Genomic DNA, 15729 nt, shown 5'->3' on the forward strand with positions numbered 1-15729 from the left:
AGTTGGCTACTGAGGACTAACAATGGCCTGCTTTATTCATTGGATAGTTCTTGGACATTCAAAGTTCCATAACAAATGCCTTCAGATGTAATACAAATATCACTCAGACACACACACACACACTCACACTCACTCTCTTAAATTTGGATGTATATCCTTTATCTGTGTATTCTTTAGATCCTTTGTGTATTTCCTTGGGAACGACAGAGGTGTTTGTTGACCAAATTTAATTGCTGCTAAATGATCAAAAAACTCTCAAAAGAAGTACTCATGAGATGATAAAGTGGAAAATGGTGATGCAGAGATAAATCAGCCAGACAGCTTGGTAATGTTTTTTATTGTGACAGAGGTAGACATAAAGAAACAAAAAATACATAGAAACATTCAAAGAACAGAGGAATTTACATTTTGCAAATTTCAGTTTCTTTGCTTGTTGAGGGCAGCATGATCACTCTTCACTCTCTGTTTTCTAGGGGAAAATAAATTAAGTTTATTTAAAGAGTTATGTGAAAGTCACATAGAAAGAGTATTACAATCTGCAGGATACGTGATTATATTACTAAACCTATTGATACTGGGAAACAAGTCAAACACCTCAAGCAGGAATACATTTTGATGCTTCAAACAATATGGTGGTACAGATTTATCTTCATTTTAATTAATAAAACCCACTTTATTCAGTTTGATGCTCTTTCATGATTCAAATGTTTTTATCAGAAATGATCAAAGATAGATATCATCATGTTCTCAGTCGCTAATGCACCTACATCCTCACATGTATAGCAAGGAACACCGACACTTTGGGCACATGGGTTCCTATAAATTAATTAAGGTTTGCTTTTTTTTGCTATAGTGGAATTTGACTGTTGATGGTATAACCCTTTCCCATACCTTAATGGAATAATCAGGATTTTACTACTCCTTGTATAACCCTTTTATGAACCTCCACCCCTTTGTTACTGAAGGCTTTCGGTGTTACATTTGATGTCAGGAAAAGTGTTGCTAATTCTGGAGCATTGCAGTTAGGATTTGATCAAGCTTAGTCTTGGCAACATTTAAGTTTAGGTAAAACTGATAGAATAACCCTTGCAATGAAGACAGAATTGAGATCAGAACAACATGCCTTATGCTTCATATATATTACCTTGCTCCCAGCATCACGACTCTTTGTCCTGAGTTTATTGACTTGGGATTCTGCAATGTCAGCCCTTTCCTCAGCTTCTTCAAGCTCGTGCTGCACCTTTCGGAATCTGCTTAGATGAGCATTGGCTTGTTCCTCCTAATTGAAAAAAAATCAACAATTTACTTGCATATAGTATGGAATATTTCATAGAAATTAGAAAGTTACATTTTTAATGGATCCACACAACAGCCACATGTTTAAATGTGTTACAATGGAGATAATGGACATTGGCACATGCCTAATCCTTCACACTTCTGCGTTTGGTTTGGGGGAAGAAAGAACTTTTGTACATATGCTATGGTTTCAACATTCGATTAGGACTCAATTCAAATCAAAATTAACTTTATTCGGTTTTCATCGTATGCAAAACCATAAAAGTACAATTATAAAATTTTTCTTTTTACATCTCAAGATTATAAAAGTTCCATTAATTTAAAAACCATTATATAATAAAATTGAATTAAAAAGTATTAAAATCTCATGATATACAGAAAAGACTAGTTTTAAAAAGGACATTGTTTTACGGTTACATGGAGATACTGTACCAAGGCAAAAGAGTAATGATCTATTCTAAATTTGGTCTATGCCGAACAATAAACTTTAAAAATTTGATTATGATCTTCGTTAACCATTCCTCCTCTAAGAACTGTAAAGGGAGCAGTGCGGGACGGCATTTTCTAATTCCCATGAATTTTAATACCGGGATAAGCCAGGTCTTTCTAGGTTCACTATAGAACTTACAGAATAAAATTGTGTGGATAGTGGCCTGGGTGGAGAGATCATCACATGGACATGGTGGTAAAACTGTTGCCCAATTGTTTCTTTTTGGGTAGGTAACCAATCGGTGGAAAGAAATCTCTCATAACTAGTGGTAAAGTTAAGTAGGGTTGGATAGAAAAAGTGGTTTGTATAGCCAGAATGTGTCTAGTAGATAGTTTGCTGGCCACTTTGGTCAGTCGCAGTTCGTCTAAGTGCATTAGGCACTGCGCTCGAAATGCTTTTCTGGATATTTCTAGGATTGAAGTGGGTGAATGGAAATATTTTCCCAAGCCTAGGTTGTACAAAAAGCTTTTGATCTAACGTAACCACCCGATCTTGTGAGCATTTTCCAAGGAAATACAATCCAGAATAAACCCTTGGGAAAAAGTGGTTTTGTCTGATGTCCATATACCGTGCCACAGAAGGAGCGGTTGTATTTTAACAATATCAGCCAGATAAGAGAGACCCAGTTCCACGTGGCACGAAAAGGTCGCAGTACCCCGAGGAACTGCAAGGAGATACCTCAGGAAACTGTTTTCGACCATTTGTAGGACATTTATATTTTCATAGCCCCACACACCTGTCCCGTATGTCACTACAGTTAAACATTTGGCCTTGTAAATCTCTATGAGTTCGACGGGGGGCCTTCTTCCCAAATTTCGTGAAAAGTTTACCAGAGCAGTGGTGGCTCTCATAAAGAGGAGTTTCATGACTCTATAGCCGGTTTCCAAGTAATTTCTGATCAATGGTAATCCCTAGGTATGGGTATTTTTCAGTACTGTCAAGTTTTTCATTTTCCAGAAAGATATCCTTTGTTCTTTTTTTACTGGATCCCGAGGACATAACAAAGTTTTTTTTAATGTTAATGCTTAGGTCCAGGTTGGCCATAAAAGAACTGTATCGATGGCCCGCTGTAATTCAACTGCGGTAAAAGAGGAAGGATGTTACACTGCCTCACCTATTTAGGGTGGACGGTGTCATATCTTTTCTTCCTGTCTGTCACCCCAGGAAAAAGCCTGACGGTGATGGGACAGGAAAAGGCTACAATAACCCTCTCACTCTGAGAGAAAACACCCAGGGTGTGGGGTCATTAATGTTTTGATTTTTAAAAAGAAACTCTCACTTTGGGAGTACGTTTTTGAAAACTAAAAAAGATTTGGTGGACAACTCTCAAGGTCAATGGTGGCCCCCTGCCAAATTTTACTACATGGAAAGGAACCGCTTTGATGGCAGTTCTCTACATGTACAGAGATGACCGATGGACCTGCTTTGGCACGCAGAGTACCATCAAGATGGAGAAGGTAATGTCCTCTTCTAACCCAATGGCCAATACTCTGTCTGCCATAAGGCCCTTATTCCAAGTGGCTCGTGTTAAGTGTGATATTTATCGTACCCGCTAAATACCAACACTACAGGGCGTATTTTTTATCAGGTGCAATGAGTAGCACCAGTTACTAGCTTCCCCCAGAGCATCACGTGCAGATTTTGTTGGTTACCTCAGTAATCTCTGCAGGTTCCAGATTAACAAGGGGGCTTTTGCCCTTTCAAATTCTGTAAGGTTTAGCCTGCCAAAATTGAACAGAGCATGCATATTTTATCACACCCCTTATAAGAAATGCACAGCTCATAATCCCAGTATGTGCGGTGACAGGAGCTACCAAACATGTCGTAAATTTCCTGTCAGCTCATAATGAGAGCCTTAATTGAGTTAAGTGTATGCAATTTAGTTACCAAGATTATCGCTTAATTTTCTGCTGTTAAATTCTGTGTCTCCGCTTATGAATTAATAAACATGATCCTGGGTGACGATTTGTGATTCAAACAGTTTAGACAGATGGCAGCAGCTCAAATTTCAATGAGAAAAACCTAGAGATTTACCAGCTGTAAGCGTAGACGTCGTTTAGAGGTCACCAGGGGTCACAGCTGCGACCCCTGGCTTGCCCTCTGCTACCCCTAGGGCTGCCTTTGCACCCCGGGCATCAGAGGAGGCAAATTCAGTGCCAGGAACCCTTGGCCAGCTGGGGCTCCACTCTCTTTATTTTCTGTCAATTATTTATTAGTCTAATAGTGAATTAAATAATATGAATTATTGACTAATAGTGTATTAAAAAATGGGGAACAATAAACTGGAATATCCTCTTCCATGGCAGCTGAGGTAAGTAAAAAATGCTTTTAAATGTATTTTGTGTGCGTGCTTGAGGGTAAGATGTGTTTATATGGGAGAGAGTGTATATGTGTGAATTTGTGTGCATGTGTGTGTGACTGAAAGTGGAGGTGAAAGAGCGTGGGATGCCACTTCCGCTAACCCTGGCATTTCGGTGGGTTGACGTCCTTGACTGTAAAGTGATTTTTATCCAGAAGTCTGCCAAAATCCTATCTAAAACGTGGGCATTCTCTCAGGCTACCAACAAAGCATCCAAGAGTTCACCAGTGTGTCCGTTAGTGGCCCTTCCAACTTCTGGTTTGTCATATCATTCAAGAGACTGCACCAATATCCAGGGAGCAGTGGGGGAAATCTTTCAATTCTAACATGTTGTCATTGGAAACCGGTGACACTTGTATCTCTTGTTCATGGCTTGTCAAGTGCATTAGATTGTCAGCATAGTGAGTGATGTGTAGAATAATAAAAGCCGAGTACATTTCTGGCTATGGCACCATTCTCCAAAGAATTGAAATGTATGATTGGAAAATATCTGTATAAAAGAGTAAGAGACAAATACTGCTAAACTTACCGTTTCCTCAGCCTGTCTCTTGTAGGCTTTAACCTTTAACTGCAGCTTGTCTGCCAGGTCCTGCAGTCTCAGGACATTCTTCTTATCTTCCTCAGACTATAATCACAAAATGTGTTGGATTTATTAGTAGGATCCATTCTTATCATCGTCTGCATTGGTAAAATGGTAAATGCTTTATATTTGTAAGTCATTTTATTTTTCAGAATAAAATACTTCTAAAAAATGTTGATTCTGTTATGATAAAAGAGAAATACATTCTTCGGAGTTCTATTTATTCATGAATAAGGTTAAACTCCATCCTGATTAATTATACATACCTGGTATGTCAGTTCCTTTACTCTCCTCTCGTACTTGCGGACACCTTTGATGGCTTCCACTCCACGTTTCTGTTCAGCTTCCAGCTCGTTCTCCAGTTCATGGACCTGAGAAGGGATTTGATATGATTATAGTCTTCTGTCACTGATCTCCACATTCAATTTTTAATCTCTGCTGTGCAACTCACTCTGCTCTCCAGTTTCTGGAGCTGCTTCTTCCCACCCTTCATCGCGAGCTGCTCGGCCTCATCCAGGCGATGCTGCAGGTCCTTCACGGTCTGCTCCAGGTTCTTCTTCATCCTCTCAAGATGGGAGCTTGTGTCCTGCTCCTTCTTGAGCTCCTCTGCCATCAAAGCAGCCTACATAGAACCATAAAGTTGTGCTTAGTACTGAAGTGAACATGTTTTTCTTTCAAGCACATTTTTGTTTTTTAGTTAAAACACTTTTTAGTCCATTAACACCCAAACTATTGTAGCAGGATTATGAATGTATCAAATTACTGAAGATAAAACCAGGTCTTGAGAGCTTTCCTGATTGAGTTGTATGTGTGTTCTTTCACTCCAAAAGATCTTGGTATAGATTTTCTCAATGGTGTCACAAGAGGCAGTCAGCTGCACCACTACTACAAATCTGCATAATTACTTGCCTACTTGAGCCGTTCATCTACTACCTACACCACCATTACTTTCATATTCCTGCCTGGATCCAAACACACCTATAATGGGTCCAGGATATTACAGGAATCTGCTTCAAGCTGTTGCTCAGCTGTAGCAGAATGCTAAGAAGACAAACAGAAATGGCAGGCGGAAAGCTGGACTGAATTTAGAAAGTTGGATAAAGAAAGGCCTTTTTCAGCAATAGTATTAATCCTATAAGTTTCCTTTCCTGATGATCTCGCTTGTAAACTAGAAAACAGCAGATTTATAAAAAATAACTTTTGGTAGATGTTAAAGTCTGAAAAAGGGGAATGATAAGAAATGGTCTCTGAGATTCTGGATATCAGACGAATGAGGGACACCCTCTACTTCATTATTGCTGTGGAGCTTTGTACACTGAAGCAAAACAAGTTGGGTGACTCGACACACAAGACATCAGAAAAAGTGGCATTACTCCTACATTAGGCAGGATACGAAAATTTCCAATATACTTTTTGGGCCATAAGTATACAACATTTGTTAAAATAGGTTTTTAAACATTGGTTAACATATTTGTAAGTGTGAAATTGCACATGAAAGTTGGTTCAGATGGTTGAGCATAGACTAACCTCCAGGGTTTTCATGTGACAAAGCTCCCTATTGACCCTAGTCGGATAGAACATCAATCAATATAAATGCTTTTGTGAAATGTACAGACTGCCAATAGGAGGGGACGATCTCATCTTTCTTTCTGGAATCAGTGGTCTGGGTAGTTTTTTGTTGTTGCAGAATATCAGTAAAGAGTGAAACCGGATGACAGAGTGAATGTCCTGTATTTTCCTGAACACAAGGAAAGGCCTGAAAACAATCTATTGTGTCACTCAAAAAGGCAATAGTATTGGAAGTGATATTTGGTTCCATCAGTAATATAAATATCTCATAATAAAATGATGTTAACTGCAAGCGACATTCACCTGCATTACCTGCAAACATGAGTTAGTGACCAGAAAATATTGAATATTAATGATCTCTAACTTCAAACACTCAAGAGAAATTACTCACAAACCACCACTTTGTTACAAGCTGTGGCCTTATATAATGGTGTTAAGATTGGGGAAGGTGGTCTTTCAGAATGGACATATAGGGCTTGATATGTAATTTAGAAGGCTGACATTCCATCCACTATTAAGGCAAAGTTTCTACATCCCTCAAGGAAATGGAGAAAAACCTATCACATTTAGTTCTTTACCAGATTGAAAGAGAATTTTTAAGTGGCTATATCCTCCAGGGAACAACGCAGTTTACGTGCAATCTCTATGGAATATGTGCCATCTCCTGTGTCATTTAGACCCTCAGTGTGGTGCATCTGTTTTTTGATAACAGTCTTTGAGGAGAGGCGAGGGATTATAGCATGGCAGGTTCTACCTCTCTCTCAATATTGGTCTTTCACATAGACAAGTTCCACAAATATTTTGGTGGAGCACCAAGTTTAGTTCAAAAGGTTGACCCAAAACCATTTCTGGCAGTGGTTTTGCTGCATATTAGCAGAGAAGATGGCAGAGCCGAGGAAATTCTACTAATGAGGCCTCTACCATGCGCCTAATATTAAATAGACTAGACTTGTTACAGGAGAATCAGACCTTTAATCTGACATTTTCACCCATATTCTCTCTTACCAACTGTTTCCCAATGAACTCCATAGTCTGGTGTGCTTTCAAGTTTATCATTCCAACTAAAATCAAGTATAAGGGTTTTGAATCCCTTTGGTGAGTGACGAATCATGCCAGCTGTGAAATATAATAAAGATGCTGTGGTAATAAAGCTTGATTGTACTGTCACAACAATGCTAGTATTTGTGTTGTAACTCACCAAAATATAGACATCTATGCCCTGATTAGGAGTGGATCTGTGTATTCCGACCCGTAGATAAACCCATGTTTAGGCATGGGTTGGAATAGAGATTTGCTATTTACTTAACACATCAAATAATTATTAAAAACATTAAATACCTCAACCTTCATTAATTTTCAGCAGGTCAAGCCTGCTGTAATTTAATTGGGAAAAACATGTGGAATTCGCTGTATCATGCACATTATGGTGTGTTAAACACCAGAATCCACATTATTCCCCACCAACTCGTAATAGGTGGTATTTATTAAAATCAATAAATAATATGCCCTGCGGTATCGTTATTTATCATATACGATAAATGCTACCTACGCTCGTAATCAGAACTCTATTGTTATTAGGATCTTTGAAACCACTAATAAAACATACTCAAAGCTTTATTTATCAAGAACGTTAAGAAGAAACCTACATCAGTTATGGCCTTCTTGGCTTTTTCCTCAGCATTCCTGGCTTCCTGGATGGCTTCCTCTACTTCACTTTGGAGCTGAGAGCTGTCACTCTCAAGCTTTTTCTTGCTGTTGATGAGACTTGTGTTCTAAAAATAAATTCCGCAATTAATTTACTGTTACTGTTACATGCAACACCTTATGTTGCTATATCATGTAGCTAATGTAAAAAATAGGTTGTACCTGAGAATGGAGGAGCTGCAAACGTTCACTTGCATCAAGAAGTTCTTGTTCAGCGACTTTGCGAGATCGTTCTGTCTGTTCTAAAGCAGCCCTCATCTCTTCAATTTCCGCCTGCTGCAGGTTGTTTCTGCGTTCAATGACAGCCACCTGTTCCTTTAGGTCCTCTTGTCCTCTAACAGCATCATCAAGATGAAGTTGGGCATCCTACCAGAAAATAAACACACTTCAAATAAATGACACGTATTCTTGAGTGAAAGATTGATATGGAAAATAATATTTGGAAGTATAAGGAACTCAAAGCAAAGATAGCAATGAATATATTGGCAATATGAAGTGAGTAACTGCGTGGTACTAGAACGGATTTTACTCTGAAACACATCCAAAATGTAACTTCAGTAGTGTGGGAAATACTGGATTCACCTCTGTGGCATGAAAGATCTCATAACCTATAGAACGATCTACCTAAAATTTAGATAATAGATAATTTTCCAATTACTCCAGTTTTGACATCACTGACCACAACTAGTAAAATAAATGGCATATCATTTTCGAAATAACAGTTAAGGACACAGAGAGTCCGCCTCCCCCTCAAGATCATCTCTTACGCCGACGACACCCAGCTGATCCTCTCCCTCACCAACGACCCCGCCACCGCCAGAACCAAACTACACGAAGGGATGAAAGACGTCGCTGAGTGGATGAGATGAAACTGAACTCAGACAAGACGGAAGTCCTGATCCTGGGCTCGTCACCCTCCGCCTGGGACGACTCCTGGTGGCCCCCCGCAGCGCACCCAGACCGACAGACCACGCACGCAACCTGGGCTTCATCCTGGACTCCTCCCTCTCCATGACCAGACAAGTCAACGCCGTCTCCTCATCGTGCTTCAACATCCTGCGCATGCTACGTAAGATCTTCCGGTGGATCCCCACCTAGACCAGGAAGACGGTCACCCAGGCCCTCGTCACTAGCCGACTGGACTACGGCAACTCCCTCTTCGCCGGAACCACTGCCAAACTCCAGAAGAGACTCCAGCGGATCCAGAACGCCTCAGCAAGACTCATCCTCGACATCCCCCGACACAGCCACATCTCCGGACACCTGAGAGACCTGCACTGGCTCCCGGTCAACAAGAGAATCACGTTCCGACTCCTCACCCACGCACACAAAGCCCTACACAACCAAGGACCAAGATACCTCAACAGCCACCTCAGCTTCTACACTCCCACACGCCAGCTCCGTTCGACCAACCACGCCCTCGCCGCCGTCCCCCGCATCCAAAGGGCCACCACAGGAGGAAGGTCCTTCTCCTACCTGGCCGCCAAGACGTGGAACTCCCTCCCGACTCACCTCCGCCGGACTCAGGACCACCTCGCCTTCAGGAAGCAGCTCAAGACCTGGCTGTTCGAGCAGTAGCGGACCACCCCCTCCCCAAGCGCCTTGAGACCCTCCGGGTGAGTAGCGCGCTATATAAATGCATTGATTGATTGATTGAACTTCACAATACCTTTTGCTAGACCATCACCCAGAAACTTCTACTGAAAGCCTTCTTTTTAATACTCCTTACTGAAAAAAGTATGTCTTTAAGTCCACACCCATTAGCATATACCAAAAGATGTATGATCCTTAGTTGATTAAAGTGTATTGTTGGAAGTCAGTGCAGAAGAGAATAAATTTATCAACCAGTGACTATAAATGTTAATTAAAAAAGCTAGCCTACTGTGTAAGAAGCATGCGTGAAACCATCAAGTTCTTTAAACATTTGTCACAAATTGGGGGCTGTGTGTTTGTTAATATAATTTCTACAGAATGGATTTCAATATTCCTTCTATCTGCCTAGTTGCAAAATATTCTTGTATCAATGATAGCAATACATTTTGAATGAGTGAATGAATTTATGAAGTGTCTTGTTGCTTGTCCGAGGTTCACTCTTTCTTATAAGAAATATAATATACTTTAAAATACCTACAAAGAATGTTGCAAGACATCTTGGACTTCAATTTAATTTGCCCAGAGGTCGTGCAACTTTATATAGTGAAATAACTTTTGACTGAGTAGCAATATCTTATTATTATAGTCTGGGAGTATTATTATCCCGTGCATGTTACAAATGTACACTTCCAAGTGATGCAGTAGCAAGTTCTTGCGTAACGAACATTCTCGGGCTGTATTCATGCCTCTGCCTGCATGGTATGTATTCCTTATCTTTGATGTACAATTCATGGCTGACTGCAGCAAACATGCGCACAGAGTTCACATTAAATAGTAAATTAAATAACAGCAGGAGTAAAACGATAGTAGAAACATATGGCCCGGCTCACACAACCATTTTTTATCAGCATGTTTAACTTAACAGAAAGTAGGGAGTAAGTGACATATGTAAGGAGTAAACCACATCTATTCACAAAAATACTTGGCAAGTCGAGCTCCCCCTTTAATAAAATATAATGTGATTAATATTGAAAACCAATCTGTAGTTGAAAGCCTGATTAGTAATATATGTATTTTGCTGAAAATGTGTATAGTACAATAATGAAGAGCTAAAGATGCAGAAATACAATGTGAGATAGTTCACCTTGAGTTGCCCCTGTACATTCCTGAGCTGCTTCTGCGATTCAGCGGCTTGGCGGTTGGCATGGCTGAGCTGAATCTCTATTTCATTCAGATCTCCTTCCATTTTCTTCTTCAGCCTCAGAGCATCATTCCTGCTTCTGATCTCAGAGTCCAGTGTACCCTGCAGAGAATCTACAGCTCTCTGGTTGTTCCTCTTCAGCTGTTCAATCTCCTCATCTTTCTCTGCCACCTTCCTGTCGACCTCACCCTTGATCTGGTTCAGCTCAAGCTGAATTCGCAGGATCTTGGCCTCTTCGTGTTCCAATGATCCCTTTTAGAACATGAAAATAAAGAAAATGAGTGAAGTAAAGAACATTAAAAATGTGATATTTGTATTGAACAATAGGTCACTAGAGTTGTTTGGTTAATGCCAAAATGATAGCCTTCACTCACTTCCGCTTCTTCTAGGGCAGCCTGGAATTCACTCTTTTCTTGTTCAACTTGCTTCTTGGATTTTTCCAATTCATGGATGCACTTTCCGGTTTCCCCAATTTGTTCAGTAAGATCTGAGATCTCCTCTACAAGAGAAATATATTTAAATAGCATAGAGTGCTGATTCTTTAATGTATGCATTGTGCTTCATTGGCGAGAAAGATTTTTATGCAACCTATAAATGACAGCATTGTATGTACAATATGAGAAAACATTACTGGCTGGAAAGGTTCATGGTTTCTGTATTCATGCCTAAGAGACATAGAAGCATTCATTGACATAATGGGCCTCATTAACAGCTCCTTATTTTCAGTACGACTTCATGGCAATGTCTTATCTTTATCATCATCAGAATTAGTATAATTTAAGCTGCCATTATACAGAATGGAGAATCTTACGTTGCAGGTTCTTGTTTTCACGTTTCAGGGTTTCAAGGTGATCCAGAGACTCTTCATAGGCATTCTTCATTTTAAACACCTCAGTGCTCAAGGATCGGGTATCCTTTAGCGCTGCTTCTAATTCAGCCTGACCTTCCTCATACTTCTGTTTCCAGTCTGCTAGGACCTGGTAAAAGACGTATTATAGTGTATATTACAAATCTGAATTGCAATGGACCCTTAATGCTTTCTCTGAAGGTTTGTGTCAGATGTTACCTTATCAAAGTTCCTCTGTTTCTTGTCGAGAGCTGCAGCAGCACTGTTGGCTCTCTCAACATCAACCATGAAGTCCTCTACTTCAGCCTGTAGTCTCTGCTTGGTCTTTTCTAGAGAGGCGCACTTGGAGTTCACAGCCTCAACCTGCTCCTCTGCATCCTGTAGTCTCTGAGCAAGCTTCTTTCTGCAGTTTTGGAAGAAAACAAGAATATTGTAGATCATAAAAAAACAGCCAATCATATTCTTGCACCTTCTTACTGAATTGAACATACTTGGCCTCTTCCAGTTCCTCTGTGCGCTGAATGGCATCAGTTTCATACTTGGTCCTCCATTGGGCAACTTCCCCATTGGCTTTGGACAGAGCGCGCTGGAGCTCAGCCTTGGCTTCCTGTTCCTCCTCATATTGTTCACGGAGCAGATCACAGTCATGTCGAGCAGATTGCAAGGCGTGTGCCAGGGCGTTCTTTGCCTTTAATCAGATAAAAAAGGTAAACACACATTCACACATACCCCGGTTCAGTCAACACTGTCAAAAAGCCTCCCAATTTAATCTAGTGGTTTCAAGAAGGTAACATAAATGCTCTGAGGATGGTTCTTGCCTGCAAATCTGCCTTTGCAAACCACAGGGTTTGCACACACAAACCCCAGATCTATCCTGCAAAGCCAGACTGGGGAAGCAATGTGTCCAGATTTAATTTCTTCTTAGTGGGTATATTATGCCAGTTCTATTTATAAATCAAGTCATCTTGAGGTTCTTTAAGTTATCATCAACACAAGTGCTACCCTTTATTTTGTAATAGGGAGTCTGGATAAGTAAGATAGTAAGCAAAGATATGTTCCCTAGACATCATTTTTTAATGGTTGTCAGGGGCATTTGTCCCATTAGTACAGCACAAGCTGTAGTTTACGCTCCACTAGAGGAGGACCTCTCGCATGATTTAAAGATCCCTTTCGGAGAGGCACTGATCTCTGTTATTCAGTGAAGCCACTAGAGTTGCAGCTCTACTGAAGCCACTAAACTTTGCCAAAACAAAGTGCGTTGGGGTCATTATTTGATTTAACGGCCCTGTCATGCACGGCTGTCGTAGACAGGGAAGTCTAAAGATGATTGCCCCACCCTAAATTGGGCAGGGTAACTGTCACTATGACCTGGCGGTCCTTGTTTAGATGTGCTGCCAAGTCAGAGGTTCATGCTAATCGAAACCGCTGGGGCTCTGCTGGTGTAAGCCTGGAGCTTCTCAAACCTCTAAATGAGGTGGAGAAACTACATGTTTTCCAGTGCAGGAGATCTGCTGATTTACGCCGGGCCTCCTACACTTGTGATTGTGCAGAACATCTAATAGGGGGAACATCCTTTACGACGCGGATGTTACCCCGCGCTACCATTACGGCGCGTCTCTTACAACACAAGTCGTAACCACGACTTGCGCTGGAGGGCGCTCAAGGACAAGGAATAGTTAATTTACTATTCCAACACCTTCCCTACTATCCACGGGGACTGGTGTTGGAATAGTAAATTAAACTATTCCTAAGTCCGCACCCTAAAGCGCAAGTCGTGGTAACGACTTGCGTTGTAAAACACGCGTTGTAACGGTACGCGTGGTAATAGCCCGCGTCGTACCGTCATACATCCTCTAATAGTAATCCACAGTGAGGTGTTTCAAGAAAATTCCTAGGGAACCCTTGTTTGTGTAGCAATGGTCCCTATCCTGTTTCCATGTACCAGGATATCAGAAAGCTTACCCACACTGAACTGCAAATGAGCCTCAATACCACGCTTAGCTCTGTTGTGATCCTGGACTTAAGCATCGATTCTGTTGTACACATGTGATCTGTAATCTATTGCATCCTCTAATACTTACCGGGTAACATTGCTCTCTTTCTGACAAGACCACAGACACCCAAATATGCAAACCTACTCCACAAGTAGTAGTTGTCTATCCCTAGCGTTCAATTTGGGCTGCCATTCTTCTGGCACATCTGAAGTAAAGGGATTTCACTATTCGAACATTAAATATTCTTCATGGATTGTTATTGTGAAAATGACCAATTACAATTGTGTGCTGCATATGTTTCCAGCTGTTTTGAATAACGCACCAGCCATTCTGGGAGCTTGAAAATTGATGAACCAACTCTAACCTGGAACTCAGGTTTGAGGATGAAGGGAGAGTGATGCACCGTTTTTAAACATTAGCATCTTGTACGTATATCCTAAATCAGACCTATAGACAGCAGTTCAAGATCAAATATTTACTTTTACACTTCTGGAATGCTCCAAAGAGTGTAGGTTTAAGATGAATCTAAGAGTGTCTGCTACTCTTTGTTTTTAGGTTTCCTATTAAGCACCCTGCCAGAAGGGAAGATTTGTAAGGATGTGTTGTGCTGTTTTTGACAGTTATGCCCAATTGTGCCTAAGTGGATGTTTTTGTGATGTGTAAGATGTTAACTATAGCAGTAATATTTCCATGGAACACAGTTAATATTAAAGTCAGAAAGAAAGATACCTTTGTCTCTTCTTCCAGCTGCCTCTTCAGTTCTTCTGTCTGCTGAGTAAAGGCTTGCTTGCCTCTTGTGAGCTGAGAGACCAAAGATTCTTTTTCTTCCACTTGGCGGGAGAGTTCACCTTTTATCAAAAAGGGTTAACCATGTAAGTAACTTTATAGTGCATTTGAATATTTGACTGATTTGTGCGCAATTCTTTATTTTCTTAATCACTTCAGAGTATAAACTGTAAATTAATGTATATCCTTAGAAATAAAATGACCTCTGGAATGCTGTGTTTAATATGTTTGAGAGACCTTTAGATAGGAACTCTGTGGTGTGACAGAATATCAACTTTTGCCCAATTAGCTTCAGTACTGTTACACTTACCTGAATTTCACCCCTTAGCCCATTACATTGTCTCATTCTTGAAATAGAACAATAATAGCTTGTAGGTCAGACTACTAAAATCAAAAATATTGACTAGCGTATAAAAAACATTTTTAAAAGTATTGCTCTGTTGAGTGTTGAGTTACTATTATTACCTCCAGTGTGGTGCTATTTTTGCAGATAATATGTAGAATGCACTATTTTTCTAAGACAATAGTTATGCCTTGATATTCTGGTACCAAACCAATTAATATGTATGAAATACTCATGTGTAAACCTGTAGTAGGTGCATGCTAATTATCTGTTGATTAATTAATTAAGGTATTTACACTGTGCATTCTGCGGACCAAATCAACTCCTGGCATTGTGAGATACTTGGGGGGACCTTGCATGTCTTGTGCATAGAATATTAATAACATATTGGGACCCTTCAGGATTTTAGATTAATTTCAGTATTAATTCCAAAACTGCACCTATAGAGTGTACATGCACTTGTGGCCATTTTCTGATGGGACTAATGTTGATTGATAGTAGAGTGGCACATTTTGGTTTATATATGGAACCTGTTACAAAGTTCGGGCAGGTGTCCCTTGTTGAATGCTAGTAAGACAAAGCTTTACTTGACTGTGATCCAGTGGCTAGTCTTTAGTGTCACTTGTGGTTACAGACTGGGTTTTTACTCTAAACAGAGTGACTCTGCACAGCTCTGAATTGTTCTTAGTAAGTACAATCTTGGTGTAAATATGAACATGTGTGTGCTGTACTTGAACAAACTGGAATCTCCTACGCAAGGTATTACTGAAATTCCTACCGTTTTCTGTCTGAAAGCGTGCCTTCTGTGTACTGAGGTCATTAATAAGACGCTGATGCTCATCATTTTTGGCCTTAATCTCGCTGAGCTGATCCTCAAGTACACGGCTCACCTTCTCCAGGTTTCCCTGTAGAATAAGAGGAATTGAATTAGAAGTCTTTAGAGAACAGTATTTACTGATTAGAAGAT

The 15729-nt window shown here is 40.3% G+C and overlaps 1 protein-coding gene across 1 annotated transcript in view; it reads right to left on the reverse strand.

Moving 5' to 3' along the window:
• Positions 1–318: 318 nt before the first annotated feature.
• Positions 319–15729, reverse strand: part of LOC144785847 (myosin-4-like) — a 46643-nt gene continuing 31232 nt past the window's right edge. The window contains exons 27-40 of the mRNA XM_078664692.1: positions 15541–15667; positions 14363–14481; positions 12131–12327; positions 11859–12042; positions 11604–11769; positions 11167–11291; positions 10736–11044; positions 8161–8364; positions 7941–8066; positions 5177–5347; positions 4992–5096; positions 4675–4770; positions 1145–1279; positions 319–469 (exon numbers count right to left, since the gene is read on the reverse strand). Coding sequence (XP_078520818.1) covers positions 449–469; positions 1145–1279; positions 4675–4770; positions 4992–5096; positions 5177–5347; positions 7941–8066; positions 8161–8364; positions 10736–11044; positions 11167–11291; positions 11604–11769; positions 11859–12042; positions 12131–12327; positions 14363–14481; positions 15541–15667 — 2085 coding nt within the window. The 3' untranslated portion in view covers positions 319–448. The remainder of the gene's footprint in view (positions 470–1144; positions 1280–4674; positions 4771–4991; positions 5097–5176; positions 5348–7940; positions 8067–8160; positions 8365–10735; positions 11045–11166; positions 11292–11603; positions 11770–11858; positions 12043–12130; positions 12328–14362; positions 14482–15540; positions 15668–15729) is intronic.

This window comes from Lissotriton helveticus, chromosome 10, assembly GCF_964261635.1.
Source record: "Lissotriton helveticus chromosome 10, aLisHel1.1, whole genome shotgun sequence".
Lineage (NCBI taxonomy): Eukaryota > Metazoa > Chordata > Amphibia > Caudata > Salamandridae > Lissotriton > Lissotriton helveticus.